A 16,055-nucleotide genomic window follows, 5' to 3' on the forward strand; every position below is an offset into this window, starting at 1 on the left:
CCTCAGCCATCTCCTGAACTCATGGGAGAATTTAACAGGTGAACCAAGCAGCATTTTGAGAGAGAAACGCTGACTAATATGACCGTGTGTGAGATTAACGAGCCGGAAACATGTGTGCCACCCTCCAGCTCTGTGACTCACAGGTTCCAACAAGCAGCTGATGCTTTTTGACTCATTTTCAGCCCTGTGCCCTCCACTGCCGTTTACAGTGCCCGGGGGAGGCGACGCTGCTAGCTGTCAGGAGCCCAAAGCCACTTAATTGCTCTGAACTGTGGGGGAGAGAGGGTCCTTTGATCTCAGTAGGTTTGTCTTCCAGCTCAACGCTGTGCGGCACCCGTCAGTGAGATTTACCCAGGGTCTCGGCGAAACGAATTGCAATTCGTCTAGAGCCATTTCTTTAAAAACGTGCAAGAGTGTGTCGGTGGCAATGTTCAGCAGGATGGCCTTTGAGCTGCTACATCCTAAACACTTTGAACAGGCGGAGAGAGGAAAAATTGGAAATCCACAAAGTAAACGGCCCATTATACAGATCGGTTCTGCATATTCTGTGGAGCCCAGAAAAACCAACGTGCAGCCAACTCGTTCTGACAGGTGTGCGCTTTCCATGACCCGTGAAATCACTGCGGGCTCCCCACCGACTTTCCCAGGATGACAAATAACACCTCTCACCACGCAGATGACCTTGTTCAATGGAAATCAAGGGTGAACCCAATGCTTCTAAAAATGTATAGCTACTAAACTTTCTTCTTAAAAACTATGACAACTAACCAAAGGGAGCTTTCTTTTTCTTTAGTAAGATGATTAGACAGGTAGGTAGGTAGATAGAAGGAACAGTCTTCCTTGTATAACAGAACATGTACCATATTGACATCTAGTTTGAGCCTAGTCTAACTTAGACCTTATGGAATAGGATTTGGTTCCTGAAGTCCTCAGAGGAAGCCCTTTCAAAGGGTGGGCTCACCATACAGACCCCAACCCCACCCCCCACCCCTAGTGAGCCCTACCCTGCCTAAGAGAAGGGTACCGGTGCCCCAGGGAATAAGTGAATTCTGGATGGATTAGCTTCAGTGTGGACAGAGAGCTTAGTACTTAAGAGAGCTGGCTCTGAGAACATCCACATTGAAGTCCTCGGCCTGCCACTTAAAATCTGGGTGATCCTGGGAAGATGAGTCAACTTTGCTGAGTCTCTGTTTCTGCATCTGGAAAATGAGAGACAATATTAACCTCGCAATTGTGAAAATTAAAGGATAATGTGTGCAAAAGTGCCTAGAAGGACAGACAAATCTCCCAACCAAAAAATTCCAAATAATTGATGCAAGTCCTCCACTCTCAAGGAGGTGGAACATGACAACCCGCTCCTTAGCTTGTGGGCTGAGCATGGGACTTCCCTCCAGAGGGTAGACCATAGAGAGCAGGGAGGGAGAGAGTGATTTCACGGTGGAGAAACCTGATAAAGATGACCTCCGCCAGGTGATCAAGGTCAACATCAACAGGGAGAAGTCACATTGAGAGCTGTACTGACAAAGATTCTCTGCTTGACCAAACTCTAGTCGGGTTCCTGAACCTTCTCCTAGGCCTATCTGTGCACTTCCTTGTAAAATCAAATTTTAACAAGAACCCTGCTGAGTCAGTTTAACCAGAAACCCCCTCACCCTTGACATCCGATGTGGGTCCTCATCCTCCACCGTCCCCCAGGAGATGTCTGATCACCTGGCCCGCCTTCAGCCTCAATCTTGTTAGGTCAGATTAGCCAGAACCTTCCTGATCCCTGATGTTTCCTGTTAGTAATTTCCATCCACTGACCCGCACCTTCTCCTGGGCTATAAATCCCCACTTACCCATCCTGTATTCCGAGTTGAGCCCATCTCTCTCCCCTACTGTAAAATCCCATTGCAGTGGTCCCTATAGTTATCATGATGGTCCTAATAAAGTCTGCCTCACCATCTGGAACAAGTGTCACTGAGTATTTTTTTTCTTTGACACTGCCCTTGATAAGATGTGGTGAGAATGGCAATTGCTCCTGTGGTCCTCCTCCCAAAACCCATTACTCCAGTCCCATCATGAGCAAAACATCAGACACAACCAAATTGAGGGACATTCTACAAATGTAGACTGCCCTACTCTGTCAAGGACAGGCTGAGAAACTGTCACAGCCAAGAAGAGCTAAGGGGACACGACAGCTAAATGTAATGTGGGATCCTCGATGGGATCCTGGAACAGAAAAAGGATGTTAGGGATAAACTGAAGCAGTCTGAGTAAAGAAGGGACTTGAGCTAATAATAATAAAGCATCAATATTGGTTCACTCGTTGTATCAAACATATACTAATGTTAGAGCCTAACAACAGAGGTCACTGGGTGCGGGGTATATGGGAATTCTCTGTGCAATCCTTGCAGTTTTCCTGTAAGTCTAAACTATTCTAGAATGAAAAGTTTATTTTATAAAAGTGAGATCTAGCATAAAGCCGCTCGACAGGGTGCAAGGCAGGCACGATGATTCGGCCAGCTGCCGGGTGGGGATCTTCTCCACGCTGTGCCCCAGGCTTACCCACTGGGGAGCTCACAGAGGCTATGGTGGGCATGCAATGGATAGAAGGTGGTGGCCAGACCCTCTGGAGGACAGGAGCATGGAAAGAAGTGGCTGACTCAGATCGCTCCTGGAGAAGTGAACGGCCAGGCCCTGGTGATGGTTTGGCTGAGCCACGTAACAGAAAGAGAAAAGTCAAAGAAGACTGCTGGCACCACCCAGCCCCAGGTTCTGGCTCCACTTTGGATGGTCAGTGGCGTCTTCGCTGAGTGTATAGGGGTAGAAATCCCCCAATGGTACCCAAGCTTGACCTGATTCTCAGTCCGGCCTCACAACACTTCTGTATTTCCCAGATGACTACCCTCCAAGCCCTGTGGGAAATTTTAAACTTTCCCAGTCTTAAGTCACCCACTTCACAGCAAAGAGCTCTCCCAGGAGATCACACACCTCCTAGTTCAGAGGGAACAGAAACCACAAGAAGGGAACCCCCTCCACCTCCCCCCTCACCCCACAAACTTCCCCACATCCACAGCAGTCTCTCCTCCCTCCCCCTCCACGGAAGAGGAAGGGGGATTCTTCCATTTAAAGATGGCAGTCTCTCCTCACTCTCCACCGCTGTAAAGCCATTCTCTGCCCACTTCCATGGAGTATTTGTGCTGAAATTACCTCCTCTTTCTCTTCACCTTCTCCCTCCTCACAAATCCATTCCCATCAGATTGCACTAACAGCCCAAATTCTTCATCTTCCCCTTTGCCACATGACTTCACAGTTCTTCTGTCAAGACGAATGTTGGCCAATGGGACCTTTGCAGGCGTAATTCAAGCAGAAGCTTGACATGCACTCACCTGGCTGGACTCCCTCTCACACTTGGGCCTCAGCTATCTCCCTAAGAACACACCCGAGCTAGTTTGATGGTCCCATCTACTTTTCCCCCGGCTAGCTTGATGGGCCTCTTCTTGCTGTGTCTTCACAGGGCAGAAGGGGAGGGAGCTCTCTGCGGCCTCTTTTACCAGGTCACTAATCCCATTCCTCATGACCTAATCATCCTGCCAAAGGCGCTCCCCCCTCCCCCGACCAATACCATCACCTTGGGGGTTAGGATTCAACATATGAATTTGGAGGACTCTACAGCAATGACCAACAATAATCCCCGTGGACCTGTCTTTGCACTCCAGCCACCCAACCTCAGTTGTTCGACTCCTTTCAGTCTAACTTCCAGAATCATCTACTCTCACTCTAGCTACTTACACTCCCCCATTCTCCTGAAACTGCCTTCTAGCTGCCCCCAGTGACGGTCTTGTAGGTCTTGTAGCAAAATCCAATGGTTTCTTATCAGTTCCCATCCTCCTTGACATCTCCACAGCATTTACCACTTGTCTCTTCCCTATGAAACACTCTCTTTCTACAGATACCCTGATAGCTCACTCTTCTAATTTTCCTCCTGTCTCTCTGGCCGCCACTCTCAGTTTTCTTTATGAGCTCCTGTTCTCGCCTTCCTGAAATGCGGCTGTTCCTCAGATCATGACTAAGCCCTCTCATCCCACACACTCTCTCTTGGTGATCTTATCAACTCTCACGGATCCAATTACCACCCTAAAACTCCCACATGGTTTATCTCTAGCTCTTTCTCTCTTCTTGAGTTTCCTACCTAAATATCTGCCTACTGGCTGTTTCATCTTGAGTGTTACACAAACAAATCAAATTCAGCGCACTAACCTCAAAACATGTTTCTTCCAAACCTGCTCCTCTCTTCCACGTTCCTTATTCAGTGATGAACACCACCAGTCACCTAGATGCCCAAGCCAGAAACCTGGGCTTTGTCTTCAGCCCTCCTTCAACCTTTCCCCATCCAAGTTTTCACGGAATTCTGCCAGCCCCATCTCTTAACTACCTTCCAAGCCTGTCCTTGTTTCTCCTTGCCCACGTCTACTCACTGATCCAGGCCACCACATCCACACTGTGCTACAGCCCTCTCCTGTCCTTCCTGGTCCCATTTCTGCCCCTCCATCTGTTCTCCACGCTACCAGCAGGATAACTCCAAGAAGAAACTCTTCTGACCAAGACAACTACTGCTTAAAACTCTTAACGGTTTCTGCTCTTTAGATAAAGTCTCATCTCTTTAATGAGCTAGTTCCATTTTTATCTGGCCCAGCTCCCTGAAGGGAAGCAGAACAAGCCACCCAAAATATGCCACTTTGGCATAGGATTATTTTGAGCTGAAGGCAATTGAAAAAAAGCACATACAAGAAAAGCTCCTTGTCTTCCCCTATTTGCCTAAAAGCAGGGACCTAAATTTTCAAAGGCGTCCCTCCCCACTCTGTTCCAGGTAAGCACCAGAAACAACTCTAGACCCTATCTGCCTGGAGTCGGCACCAGAGGAATCTGCATAACAAACCTTACTAACAAGCCTTTATCTACCAACAGCTTACCTTCCCAGTTTGCCATCCTTAGAAGCCTAAAACTGCTTTCCTTTATCCTATCATCTCCCCGCGTATTTATTGTTCTTTGTTGAAGATGCCATAAGCCAGAGTTCTAAGCCACTGCTTTGAGTTACTCATTTTCCCTGGGTCTCTCCCATGTATGCATGAGGTATACATGTTTATTAGTACCCGTTTTTCTCTCATTAATCTGTCTTTTATTACAGGGGTCTCAGCCAAGCACTCAGAAGGGTAGAGGGAAAGTTATTTTTCCTCCCTTACGTCCCTTCTTCACCCTCAGCTCTTGGACCAATGTCCTTCCACTCTACTTTGCAGTCACACAACTACCCTTTTAATTCACCCATGCACCATGCTTCCTCTGACCTGGAGGCCTCTACACATACTAGTCCCTCTGCCTAGAATCCTCTTCCTTCTCTTTTTACCCCGCTACCTGATGAGCCATCCCTTCTAATGAAAGCTCTCCTCTGGTCCTCCAGGCCTAGATTAGGCACCTGAGCCATGATGTCCTATGGTCCACATTTCCATGTGGCTGCGGATTCCCACAGCCACCAGAACCCTCATGACCCTGCTTATAAGTCCAAAACTTCCAATTGACTGTAAGCTCAATAAATATTTCATAAATGAAAAGGCAGAAGGATTCCTACGTCTCCCTTGGGAAAAGTTCACTTATTAAATATCTAATTACCACGTTATCTAAAATTACATGGGCATCACGATTATCAATTATTGATTCCTTCAACCTTTTATTGAGTACCAATCACGTGCTTAGAATCTTGTTTACTCCTTTATTCAAAGACAGAAGACAGACAATAAACCCACGCTGCTCTAAAAACAGAAAAACGTTAACAGAATTTGGGTTGTCTGAAGACTTGACTGGTTTGACGCCAGGTACTCAAAATGTAGTTTTCCAGACCAGGCCAGTAGAGGGAACCGTTTACTTTAGTATTATCACGTCCCCCCAGAGCTGGAGGAGAGAACAGACTCTCCCCTGCGGACCAGGGAGCAGAGGGAGGGCAGCGCCGACAGGCCCTCCTCTCTGTCTGTGGGGCAGCGAGGCCTCTGACTGAGGAGCTGGGCAAGCTGTTGGGCTTTTGAGCAGAGGGTGGCATTGCTGTGGCCAGTCAGAAAGGTTCCAGGAACTGGAGTTTACAGGAAAAGTAAGTAAGGAAACCTCAGACTTGCCAAGTTCTAACTTCTTACTTGGAATAGCTAGAAACAGAGAAAAAGGAAAACACTTCAGAAAACCATAAAATCATAACAAAGACTAAAATTATGATTGTGTATAGTGGCAACAAGATAAACAACAAGAAGACGTGTTTATTGCTGGCTTCTAGCCAAGTCATGCATTGTCCTCTGGAGCAGGAACCTCTGCAAATCCCTTTCACTCGTCAGGACTCACACGGGCAGCCTGAGCCCCCCGGCCACCCCTGGGGGCCTCTCTGGCACTCTGTCACCACAGAGAGGGACATGTATCATGCCAGGCTGGTTCAGTGGGGTTCCTTCAGAACTTTTAAAACAAGTTCAAGGAAGAATAAGTTTCAAGGATGCAGCAGAGGTTACTCAAACCCAATCAACGTTCTAGCATCACCAGTTCAAAAGGAACCCTGCTATTTCCTCATTTCACCATACTCCTGCCCTTCTGTTAAAGAGGAACAAAGAAACAGAGAAAGTAAATGCAAAACTCCATCCCCGGGACTTGTTTGTTATTCATTTCTTTGGTTATCTTATTTTATACTTTATTTTTATTAGGGAAGGTATGGGAGAAAATTGAAATTACTGGCTCACTGAGATTTAGGGATTATTTGAGGATTTCTTTTCACGCATTCTCTCCATTGTAAAGGCCTCAGAGAGAATGGGTCGTATTCTTATTATGCATTAAGTATCCGAGGAGGTTAGAACCAACAGCAGATGAAGGCATTTGCATCCTAATTTATACTCACAAATGCTGAGTCCTGTAGAAAGCCTGACTCCCAACTCTCAGACATCCAGCACAGTGCAACAGCAAATAATATAAGCACAGGGTTGCTGTAAAGTTTTCCTTAACCGCAGAAATTCTCCCCGGGCCATTGTTGACCGGACCAAGTCAACTGGGGTCATTCCACTGCCCTTGCCAGTGCGCCTGTTTGGGCATGGGGTGTGTAACGCAACCCTGGCAGTGAGACATCAACAAGAAGCTGGAGGCTTCTGGAGATGTTTTTCTGTCTTAGAGAACAGGCAGAGACAGCGATTTGCTCCCCCTTCCCCAAGCCTCCAGTGCTGCAAAGTGAAGACATGGTGCTTGGAGTGGCCAGGGCCCTCTTGGGATCATGAGGGACAGGTCAAGAGCATTTCTGAGAACCTGGCATCCTGTCCAGGTCCTGACATCACAGAGCCACTCGATGAAGCAACCCTCCAACTGTCGCTGCCAGAAGTGTCGTGTTGTAAGAGAAGGCAGTTTCCTTGTGGTTAAACCCCTGTTTCATTGGGTACTCAGTGAACTGCATCCAAAAACATCGTAACAGATACTAGGCTCCAAAAAGAACCAAGGAAATGCAATTGCAAATTGTAAGAAAAGTCTGTTTGGGGTTGGCAAACACTGAAAAGTGATCTTATCCGGGGTTGGCGAGAAGACCCTTGGGAACTTGGTGGAAAGTGTCACAAATCGGTAAGGCTTTTTCTAAAGGCCACTTGGCAGCAGCCACATAAATGTGCACATTTAACATGCACATGCCCTTTGACGAAGTAACTGAGTTCTAAGAATCTACCCCGCCTTTCTTCTCTTTCCTTCTCTGCCTGGAGGCTGACCTCCACCAACAGCCCCGGGCCCTGGTGCTGAGCCCTGAAGTCTCTGGGTGGCTTAGCATGGGCCAGGGTGGAAGGAGAGATCGGCGCACTCACCCCTGCCCTCCAACACCCCACCCCAGGGGCTGCCGGCTCAGGGGTCTCAGGTTGCAGCTCCTGAGGGGCAGCCTCTGCCTGGCTCACTCTCTCCAGGGTCCTGCTCCTTAGCTATGTCCTGGCCTCCAGGGACATTCCCCTCATCTCCTCCTCAGTCTAGCCCTCTGCACACACCTGCTGTTTCCGGCCAGGTCTACACAGCCTCCTCAGAAACGCACCCCTGACACAAACGACTTCATGACAGCGTGGGTGGTCAGGGGCCGATTCACAGCCCTGAGTGCAGCAGACTTGAACCGGGGAGGTGGGATTATGTGCTCACCGTGGGATGCCCAGCACTTAGGGCAGCCCTTGGACTCGAAGAAACTGCTGAATAAATATTTGTTTTAGAAGAGGATCTTGTATAGAATGGGTGAGCCACAGTTTATTGAACTGCCTCACAGTTATTGGACCCGGGGCACACGGCCATGTAGACACAGTCACACTCAGGAACGTGCAGCTGTAAGGACGAGGTCAGTCTCGTGTGCCTCGGTCAAGACAGAAAGCTCTCCTATGGGCCTGGCCCCATGCCCGAGTGGTTAAAGTTCCACACGCCCCACTTTGGCAGCCCAGGTTGGCGGGTTCAGATCCTGGGAACGGACCTACTCTACTCACCAGCCACACTGTGGCGGCGACCCACATACAAAATAGAGGAGGATTGGCACAGATGTTAGCTCATGGCTGATCTTCCTCAAGAAAAAAAAAAAAAAAAAGGAATGATTCCCTAGATCACACTCTCTGCGGAATTAACCTATTCATATAAATAAAAAGTGCGTGCACACACACATGTTTAAAAAGGAGAGAGAATGAGGTCTGAGAGGGTAACTAGCCAGAACTTGGTCAGTTTGTGAGAGGGAACATTAGGGACAATGAGAAGGGCCCTTTTTTGTTTTTTAATAATACTTCTGTAGTGACCTTTTATTGTAAGCACATATGACTAGACATCTTTCAGAATTAAGAAATCATCAGATAAAAGAACTGGTTATGGAATTGGACTGAAATGGGGCACCACCTGATCCTATCAGGTAAAAGCCAACAGCCGCTCTTTGCTAAAACAGCACGGGAATGGCATGAGCAGATCCCCGCTTCTGTTCCTTCATCTTCACTTTAATGATGACTCTGTGTCCCTCCGGCAGCAGCTCATCTGGGTCGGTGACTCCCCCGGCCTTTAGTGCCCACTGAGAGGCGCCCCCAGCCGCCATTCAGAAGGAGAAGCTCTAAGCCCCAATTCTCAAAGTGAGGTCCCCCACCAGAAGCATAACCGTTGAAATGCACATTCTCAGGCCCCACCCTGGAGCCACTCAATCTGAAATTCTGGGGGCCGGGTCCAGCAATCCATGTTTTAACCAGATCTGACCCGGCTCAAGGCTGAGAACCAGGCCATCCTCTAAGGTCACAGTGCTCACATGAGAGGGGCAGACCCTGAGGTCCAGTCTCTTCCACCTTCAGAAACAAACTGGGGAAAATTTGCTTCCTCACTTAATCAGATTTTTTTAAAGTGGCGCAAGAACCATACTCCTCCTCCCCTCTCCCTCTCCTAAACATTCATTTTTTTTTTAAAGATTGGTCCTGAGCTAACATCTGTTGCCAATCTTTTTTTCTTCTTCTTCTTCTTCTCTCCAAAGTCCCCCAGTATATAGTTGTAGATTCTAGTTGTAGGTCCTTCTGGCTGTGCTATGTGTGACACTGCCTCAGCATGGCCTGATGCATGGTGCTAGGTCCGTGCCCAGGATCCGAACTGGCGAAACCCTGGGCCACCCAAGCGGGATGCACGAATTTAACTACTCGGCCATGGGGCCAGCCCCTCTCCTCAAAAATTCTCTCCTAAAGCCTTGCTGGGCAGAGCCAGGTGCTCCCCGTAGGCGTGGGGTGGGTGTCCCAGGGGTCAGGGCCCAAGTGGAGGGAGCAGGAGCCAGGCAAGGAAGAGGACAGGCCCAGAGACAGGGGGCACTGCACACAGAGGTAGAGCAAATCAGTAACAGGCTAAGGATCATGGAAGCCAGGAAAAGAGAAAACTCAAAAACCAGACAGGAAAATACACTATAACGGTTTTTAAAAAAGAAGAAGAAGAAGGTGGAAGAGAAGCCATCTGCGCATCAAACTGTTAACAATGTTACCTCCAGAAAGTAAAGCTGAAGCAGGCTGGGAGTGAGGAGCTAAGGGATTTTCCCCCTTAACTTTAACTGCTCTATATGTTGAACCACTCGTGTGTTCTTCTTCCAAACGCTGTGTATTATGTTTTACAGTCAACTTACAAGAGCATCAGCAGGGCCAAGTAGAGAAAGCACCCAGGACAGCCACCATGCTTGCCACCTCCTCCTGCACCACCCAGTCTGGGTCACAGCCCGGCAACTCCCCACAACCCCCTTACCACTGGTACCCACACAATTAAATACATCCCAGCCATCCCGGGCCTGCCAACTGCCGTACAATCTGACTCTAGCTGGAGGAGAGGCTCCACCGGGGACCACCAGCTCTCTTGAGGTCAGAGCCGGGGGCTGTGAACACAGGAATCTTGTCCCCTTTCCCAGCTTCCCACCCGTGACCAAAGGAATAGCGAGAAGCCAGTAGCAGTGCTAGAAACCACAGGAGGTGGCCAGCCACTTGCCAGAAACGTGAAGAATTTCTGTTGGAGACAGTGGACACAGGTGCAAGTTGCAGGGGAGGACCAGGCATTGCACCTGTTTAAACAGATCACGGAAACTCCAGCGATGCCCCAAAATGAGAAGGGCGGGCCGGGGAGAAAGGTGGGCTGCAGGAATGCGCTGAGACCCACCCATGGCATTTCCAATGCCCCAGGCACACGAGGCCAGGCAGGAAGCCGGTGGTGCCCTCACTCCCGGCTCGTGCTTGGTAGCAGTGACACCAGGCAAGGCGGGGCACTCACCCTCGGCTAACACAGGCTGCTGCCCCACCACACGCAGTGGGAAATGAAACCGCGCAGTACGGAGATGAAGTAGCTGCTGTAACTGCACGTGGCCCTGAATTTCTCCCTCTGCACCCCAAGCCACACACCCTGAGTCTGGAGGCACAGACAGCCCTTTCCTACACGCTTTGGTGGGTCCCTCTCTAACCCTGAGAGGAACTATGTCATCTTTGACTTAAAACGCAACAGTTCAGGGTAAGCACAGCCCCTGCAGAAAGGTGAGTGTATTGAATGAATTTTGTATCCCTCCAAATTTATGTTGAAGCCCCAACCCCCAATATGACTGTATATGAAGGTGAATAGGTTTTATGGAGGTAAACAGAGTTAAACAAGGTGACTTATGGAGGTAAATAGGGTTAAACAAGGTCATAAGAGTGGCATCCTGACCCCACACAAGCCAGGGAGAGGGTTCTCACCAGGGACCAAAGCACCTGGCACCTTGATCCTGGACTTCCAGCCCCCAGACTGTGAGGAATAAGCCTGTGTTGTTTAAGGCCCCGTCTATGGTATTAGCAGCCTGAGTGGACTAAGACACTAGGCATGCTCGTGAAGAAAACAGCAAATGCAATCCAATGAGTGGTATAAAAACAAATTATGAAGGAAGATGAACCATGTGCCCAGATCCTAGAGTAAAAGGACAAAAAAGAAAAACAGGAAAGTTGTGAAATGAGAAGCAGGTGACCTCATCTAGACCTAAGAAGGACTCCAGGAAGAGTGAAACAAGGCAGACACGGCGTGCGAAGAGAGAACAGGAAAACATGTCCTCAAGTAAAAAGCCCCCTAACACAAGTCAAACGAACACAGAGAGAAGGATCTGAGATAGACCATGGGGAGGGGTTTGGGGTTTTGTTTGTTTGTTTGTTTGTTTGTTTTCAATGTCAAGGATGAGGCAGGAGATATTTCCAAGACTAAGAAATATCAGGGTATCAACAAAGATGCAAAAAGCAACTGGACTCAGACTATTCCCCTGCAGCATTAAATTTTTTAAAAAAAGGCAAAAGATAAGTTGCTATTCCTAGATGAATATAAAATAAAAACATTTTCAAGTAGGCAAGAATTCAAGTCCCTCACTGCCATTACACCACAGCTCACATCCCTAACACACGAAGAGCTCCTCCACAACCACAGCAATCTCCTGACTGCACATCCTCCTACTGTGCGTGCTCTGGTCCAGTCCATGGCCCGCTCTCCAGAACTCCTGAGAGCCGCCATCTCTACTCAGGAGGGACTGGAGCTCAGAGCTCCATGCTCTCCACCTGCCCTCGAGACCTCTTGGGTGTCTCAGCATTTCAAAGGCCTGAACGCCCAATGGAACCGATGTTTCTCCATCCATCCTTCTACACACACCCTTTGGCAGTTAGTGTCATCCCCCATCCAGAAGGCTGAAGGCCATCCCAGCCCCTACCTCTCCTCCACCGCCCACATCACCACCGAGACCTGAGCTTTCTGCCTCGCAGCTCTTGGTCCTTCTCTGCTCTCTGAAGCCGCCTCAGCGTCCACTGGGATCATCCAGCCGCGTGACCACACACCCAGCCTCAGGTCACCCGAATGCATCCCCTCGCATTGCTTCCAGACCCTTAATGATCTGGTCTCTGGCTCCTCATGGGGCCACTTCTCACCTCTCTGAGATACCCGCCATCCTACAGCCACACCAACCTATGCCGCTCCTAAGACAAGTCGGGCTCCGTCTTGGCCGCCTGGTTTTGCAAGGCATCGGCTGCAACTGCCTGCCTCTGACTTCTCTGCCACTCACTCAAGCGCCCTTCTTCCACGACCCCTGTTCTAAGCCATCAGGCAAGATGGGGTGGTCTCACTCCACGCACCCTCCATCAGACAGCTATTTAGCTGGAGAATTACTCCAGGGTAGAACTGCCCTTCAGTTCAGCATCCTTGGTCCCTGACCCGGTTCCTGGCCAGTGGGAGGTAACGAGGGATGAGTCCACCATCACTGAACACCTTTTACCATATCCTTTTACACTTGTGCTGCTCAGGAAGCTGGGCCCCTGGGCTTTCAATGCCTAGAGTGCCTCCTTGGAGGCAAAGCTTCACACCCTGAAACCTGACAAGGGGAACATATGTCAGCACAGCCTTTGACCCCTTCCCAAGCTGGGGGAGTTCTCCACCTTACGTGTCTTAACAGAAAAGCGGCGTGCACTGACTACTTCCCGTTACGGGGGATGAAATTGCCTGACGCTAGCTTTTCTCGTCACGCCAGGCTGCCCGGATCAGAGTCATTCATGATGGCTTATGAACCAAGAAGGGCCAGGGAGGTCTCTCTGTGGCAGCAGTGGCAGAAGTTCCCTTTCCAGAATCAACACGCACTATGGTTTGGGGCATTTTCTCCAGCTTCCTGGCCCTGAGTCCAATTCTCAACAACTCAACAACAACACCACGTGCCCTACATTCCGTTAATAAACAACCGTCTTTTCTTCGTAACTCAGCCGGAAGCAGTTTCTTTGCTTGAGTCATAATACATGTAATCCTGGAAGCCAAGAATTTCGAAAGTGGTCAGCTAGGAACTCAGTTAATAGCATGGTTACAAATGAAGCGTGGTTCTGAAGGGACAAGCATACCTCTCCTGTTTGTCTCAAAAAAGGTCTGAAAACAATTCTAGAAGAGGAGCGCCACAATGCACTTGGCAAGGGTGGCATAAGTCCCACCTCCTGAGGAAATCGTCCTGGGCTGAAGGACACCTCCTCCCATATACATCTACAAGGACCGCTGACAGTCCCGCCTTATTATGGATACACTCTCAGCAAGTAGCTCCTGCCTTGGCTTTCCATCTACAGGCAAAGTGCAAGGTGACCTTGCAAATACATCCACTTTTCTACATCAACTATCACTAACATATCACTAACACAGGATCCTGTCTTGTCCGCCACCGGGTTCACCAGCATCCTTCTGTCGACCAAGCGCTGGATGGGGCGCCATGCTCTAGGGGAAGTGATGACGGGGTTGGGTTCCCGTGCAGCTTCCTATTCAAAGACTTCGGGCAGTTTCAGAGCTAGATCTGCCCCATACTGAGTTCAGCACAAAGAAGTAAACTCTGCACTGTGTCAGCTGCACAAAGAGAACGTGCACGCCCTGATCAGCTCTTTTCTTGTGCCTCCTAGCAGTAGAACAAGATTCTGATCGATGTACGTCCTGACTACCTCCATCTCACGAGCCGAGTCCATGCATGGGGGCCCCCGCTGCCCGGCCGAGTCCATGCGCAGGGCCCCCCACTGCCTGGCGCTGCCGTGGGGCCTCGGCTCCGGGAGGGAAGGAGAAGCGGGTCTTACCTGCCTGCGCAGCCGTGATTAGGGCCGTGTTCCCCTCGCTGTCCTGCCAGTTGACGTCAACGTGGGGGCACTCTGCTAAGACCACCACGGTATCCACAAAGCCGTGGTAGCAGGCGACAATAAGGCCGGTCTAGAAATGAAGAGGGAAGTGGGTCAGAGGGGCAGACCCCGAGCATCACCACTGCAGACCCCCGTGCACCCTCTGCCCTCCCGGGGGGCTGGACCAGCAGCAGTGAGGACGCGGAGGACCCCAGTTCCAAGCTCTGGGCGGCAGTTTTGAGCAAGTCAGCGAGCGCCCATTCTCGAATGTTTATTGAGCCCTGACTGCGAGTAGGACTGGGCTTCGGCAACTCCGAGATCCCTGCCCTCCTGGGGCTTGCCTTCTAACGAGGGAGAAGCATGAACTATATTCCTTATGCACAAGGAAGCGATCGACTGTGTCAGAAAGCAGACGAGGGACCGCAGGTAGGTGCAGGGGGCGTGGCTAAGTCTCCCCTAGGGTGCTGGGGTGGGCTCACGGGGAAGGAGACAGAAATGTGAAGCAGAACAAGTACACGTGTGGGTTGAACACGTGTTTCTCAGTTCAGTTTAATACTCCCTTGGGCCTCAGAAATTGTATTTGTTTCCTGTGGCTGCCACAACCAAGTAACACAAACTGCAAACAACAGCCACGCAGGTCCAGCGGGAGGGACCTCATCCCGGGTTCCAAGGTTCAAGCCAATCACCTCTCTCGCACCTTGGGCACAGTGATTGGTTCAGGGAGAGAATGTGACTGAACTGGGCCAATGAGAGACAAGGAGCTCATGCAGGCGCTGAGAGCCACCTCTGCCGCAGGTGGTGGGGACAGAGGAGGGCAGGACGTAGCTCCCGTGACCATCGTGCCCTCAGGAGAGAAGAGGGTGATGCTGCCCAGGAGTCCACCTGAAGCCTGAGGATGAAGCTCACACTATGAAGACGGAGTGGAGAGACATAGAAAGTAGTCCTGGGGACACTGTGTGAGCAGCTGGATCAAGACCCACCTGACATGAATGGTTCTGCATTTTTCAATGATGAGAGCCAATAACCCTTTCCCACGCCCATTGTTTTTTAGTTGTTGCTGTTGTTTTGAGGGGGGACGTGGCTTAAGCTAATTTAAATTGGGTTTTGTGCCACTTGCAATGCGAAGACTCCTAACTTATTCATAAGCCATAATAGCTGGACATCACTAAAAATCCCCTTGGGTGTTAGATGTACACTTGGGTCTGTACTGGGCACTAGCAGGTTTTTCCATCTGCCACCCCAGGGTATGGGCTCTGTCCCTTTGGAAATCTGCAACACGCCCCCAAGGGTCACAAATACAGATGCGTCTGAGGAATAACCGAACCTCATCTGACTTTTATCAGTTCAATCAGGCTGGTGGTAGAAGAGGGGAGCAGGGACCCCATTCTGTCACTTTACATTACACAGGCAAAACACCCAGGCGTGACCTCCCCCAACACACAAACACACACACATTTTTCTTTAAACCAAAATAGATTGTTTGCTATATATTTCACTGAGAAATGTATCAGCAACATCTTTTCACATCCATAAAAATACTTCTGTGTTAACATTTCCAGCGGATGTGGGGTATGGCAGAATCCTAGTTATTTAAGGAATCGCTGCTTCTTGGACACTGAGATTGTTTTCTGTTTTTATCTATTATGAGTAAAACCTGCACTGAAAACCCCTAAAGCTAAGGCTTGGTGCATACCAATCCTTATTTTCTCAGGAGACGTTCTTAGAAGTAGTATTTCTGGATTAAAGGGAAGAATTGTTTGGAAAGTTCCCGGCACACACTGCAAACCTGCCGGGCAGAAACGTCACCAGAGCGCCTGCCTTTGCGGATCCTGCCATCCAACCTTTACTTAAGGACCCGGGTGGAAAGGAAGAATTTCCTTATTTCTCTGTTTCATTGGTGGATAATAGAGAGACGCTCTCCAGGGCTCCTGA

The 16,055-nt window shown here is 49.6% G+C and overlaps 1 protein-coding gene across 2 annotated transcripts in view; it reads right to left on the minus strand.

Annotated features, from left to right (window-relative positions):
- ANKRD33B (ankyrin repeat domain 33B) overlaps nt 1-16,055 on the minus strand; it is a 72,006-nt gene that overhangs the window by 16,429 nt on the left and 39,522 nt on the right. For both annotated transcript variants that reach the window (NM_001433630.1, XM_070245864.1), the window contains 1 exon segment: nt 14,085-14,214. In NM_001433630.1, coding sequence (NP_001420559.1) covers nt 14,085-14,214 — 130 coding nt within the window.

The sequence above is a fragment of the Equus caballus genome, chromosome 21 (genome assembly GCF_041296265.1).
Source record: "Equus caballus isolate H_3958 breed thoroughbred chromosome 21, TB-T2T, whole genome shotgun sequence".
Taxonomy (NCBI): domain Eukaryota; kingdom Metazoa; phylum Chordata; class Mammalia; order Perissodactyla; family Equidae; genus Equus; species Equus caballus.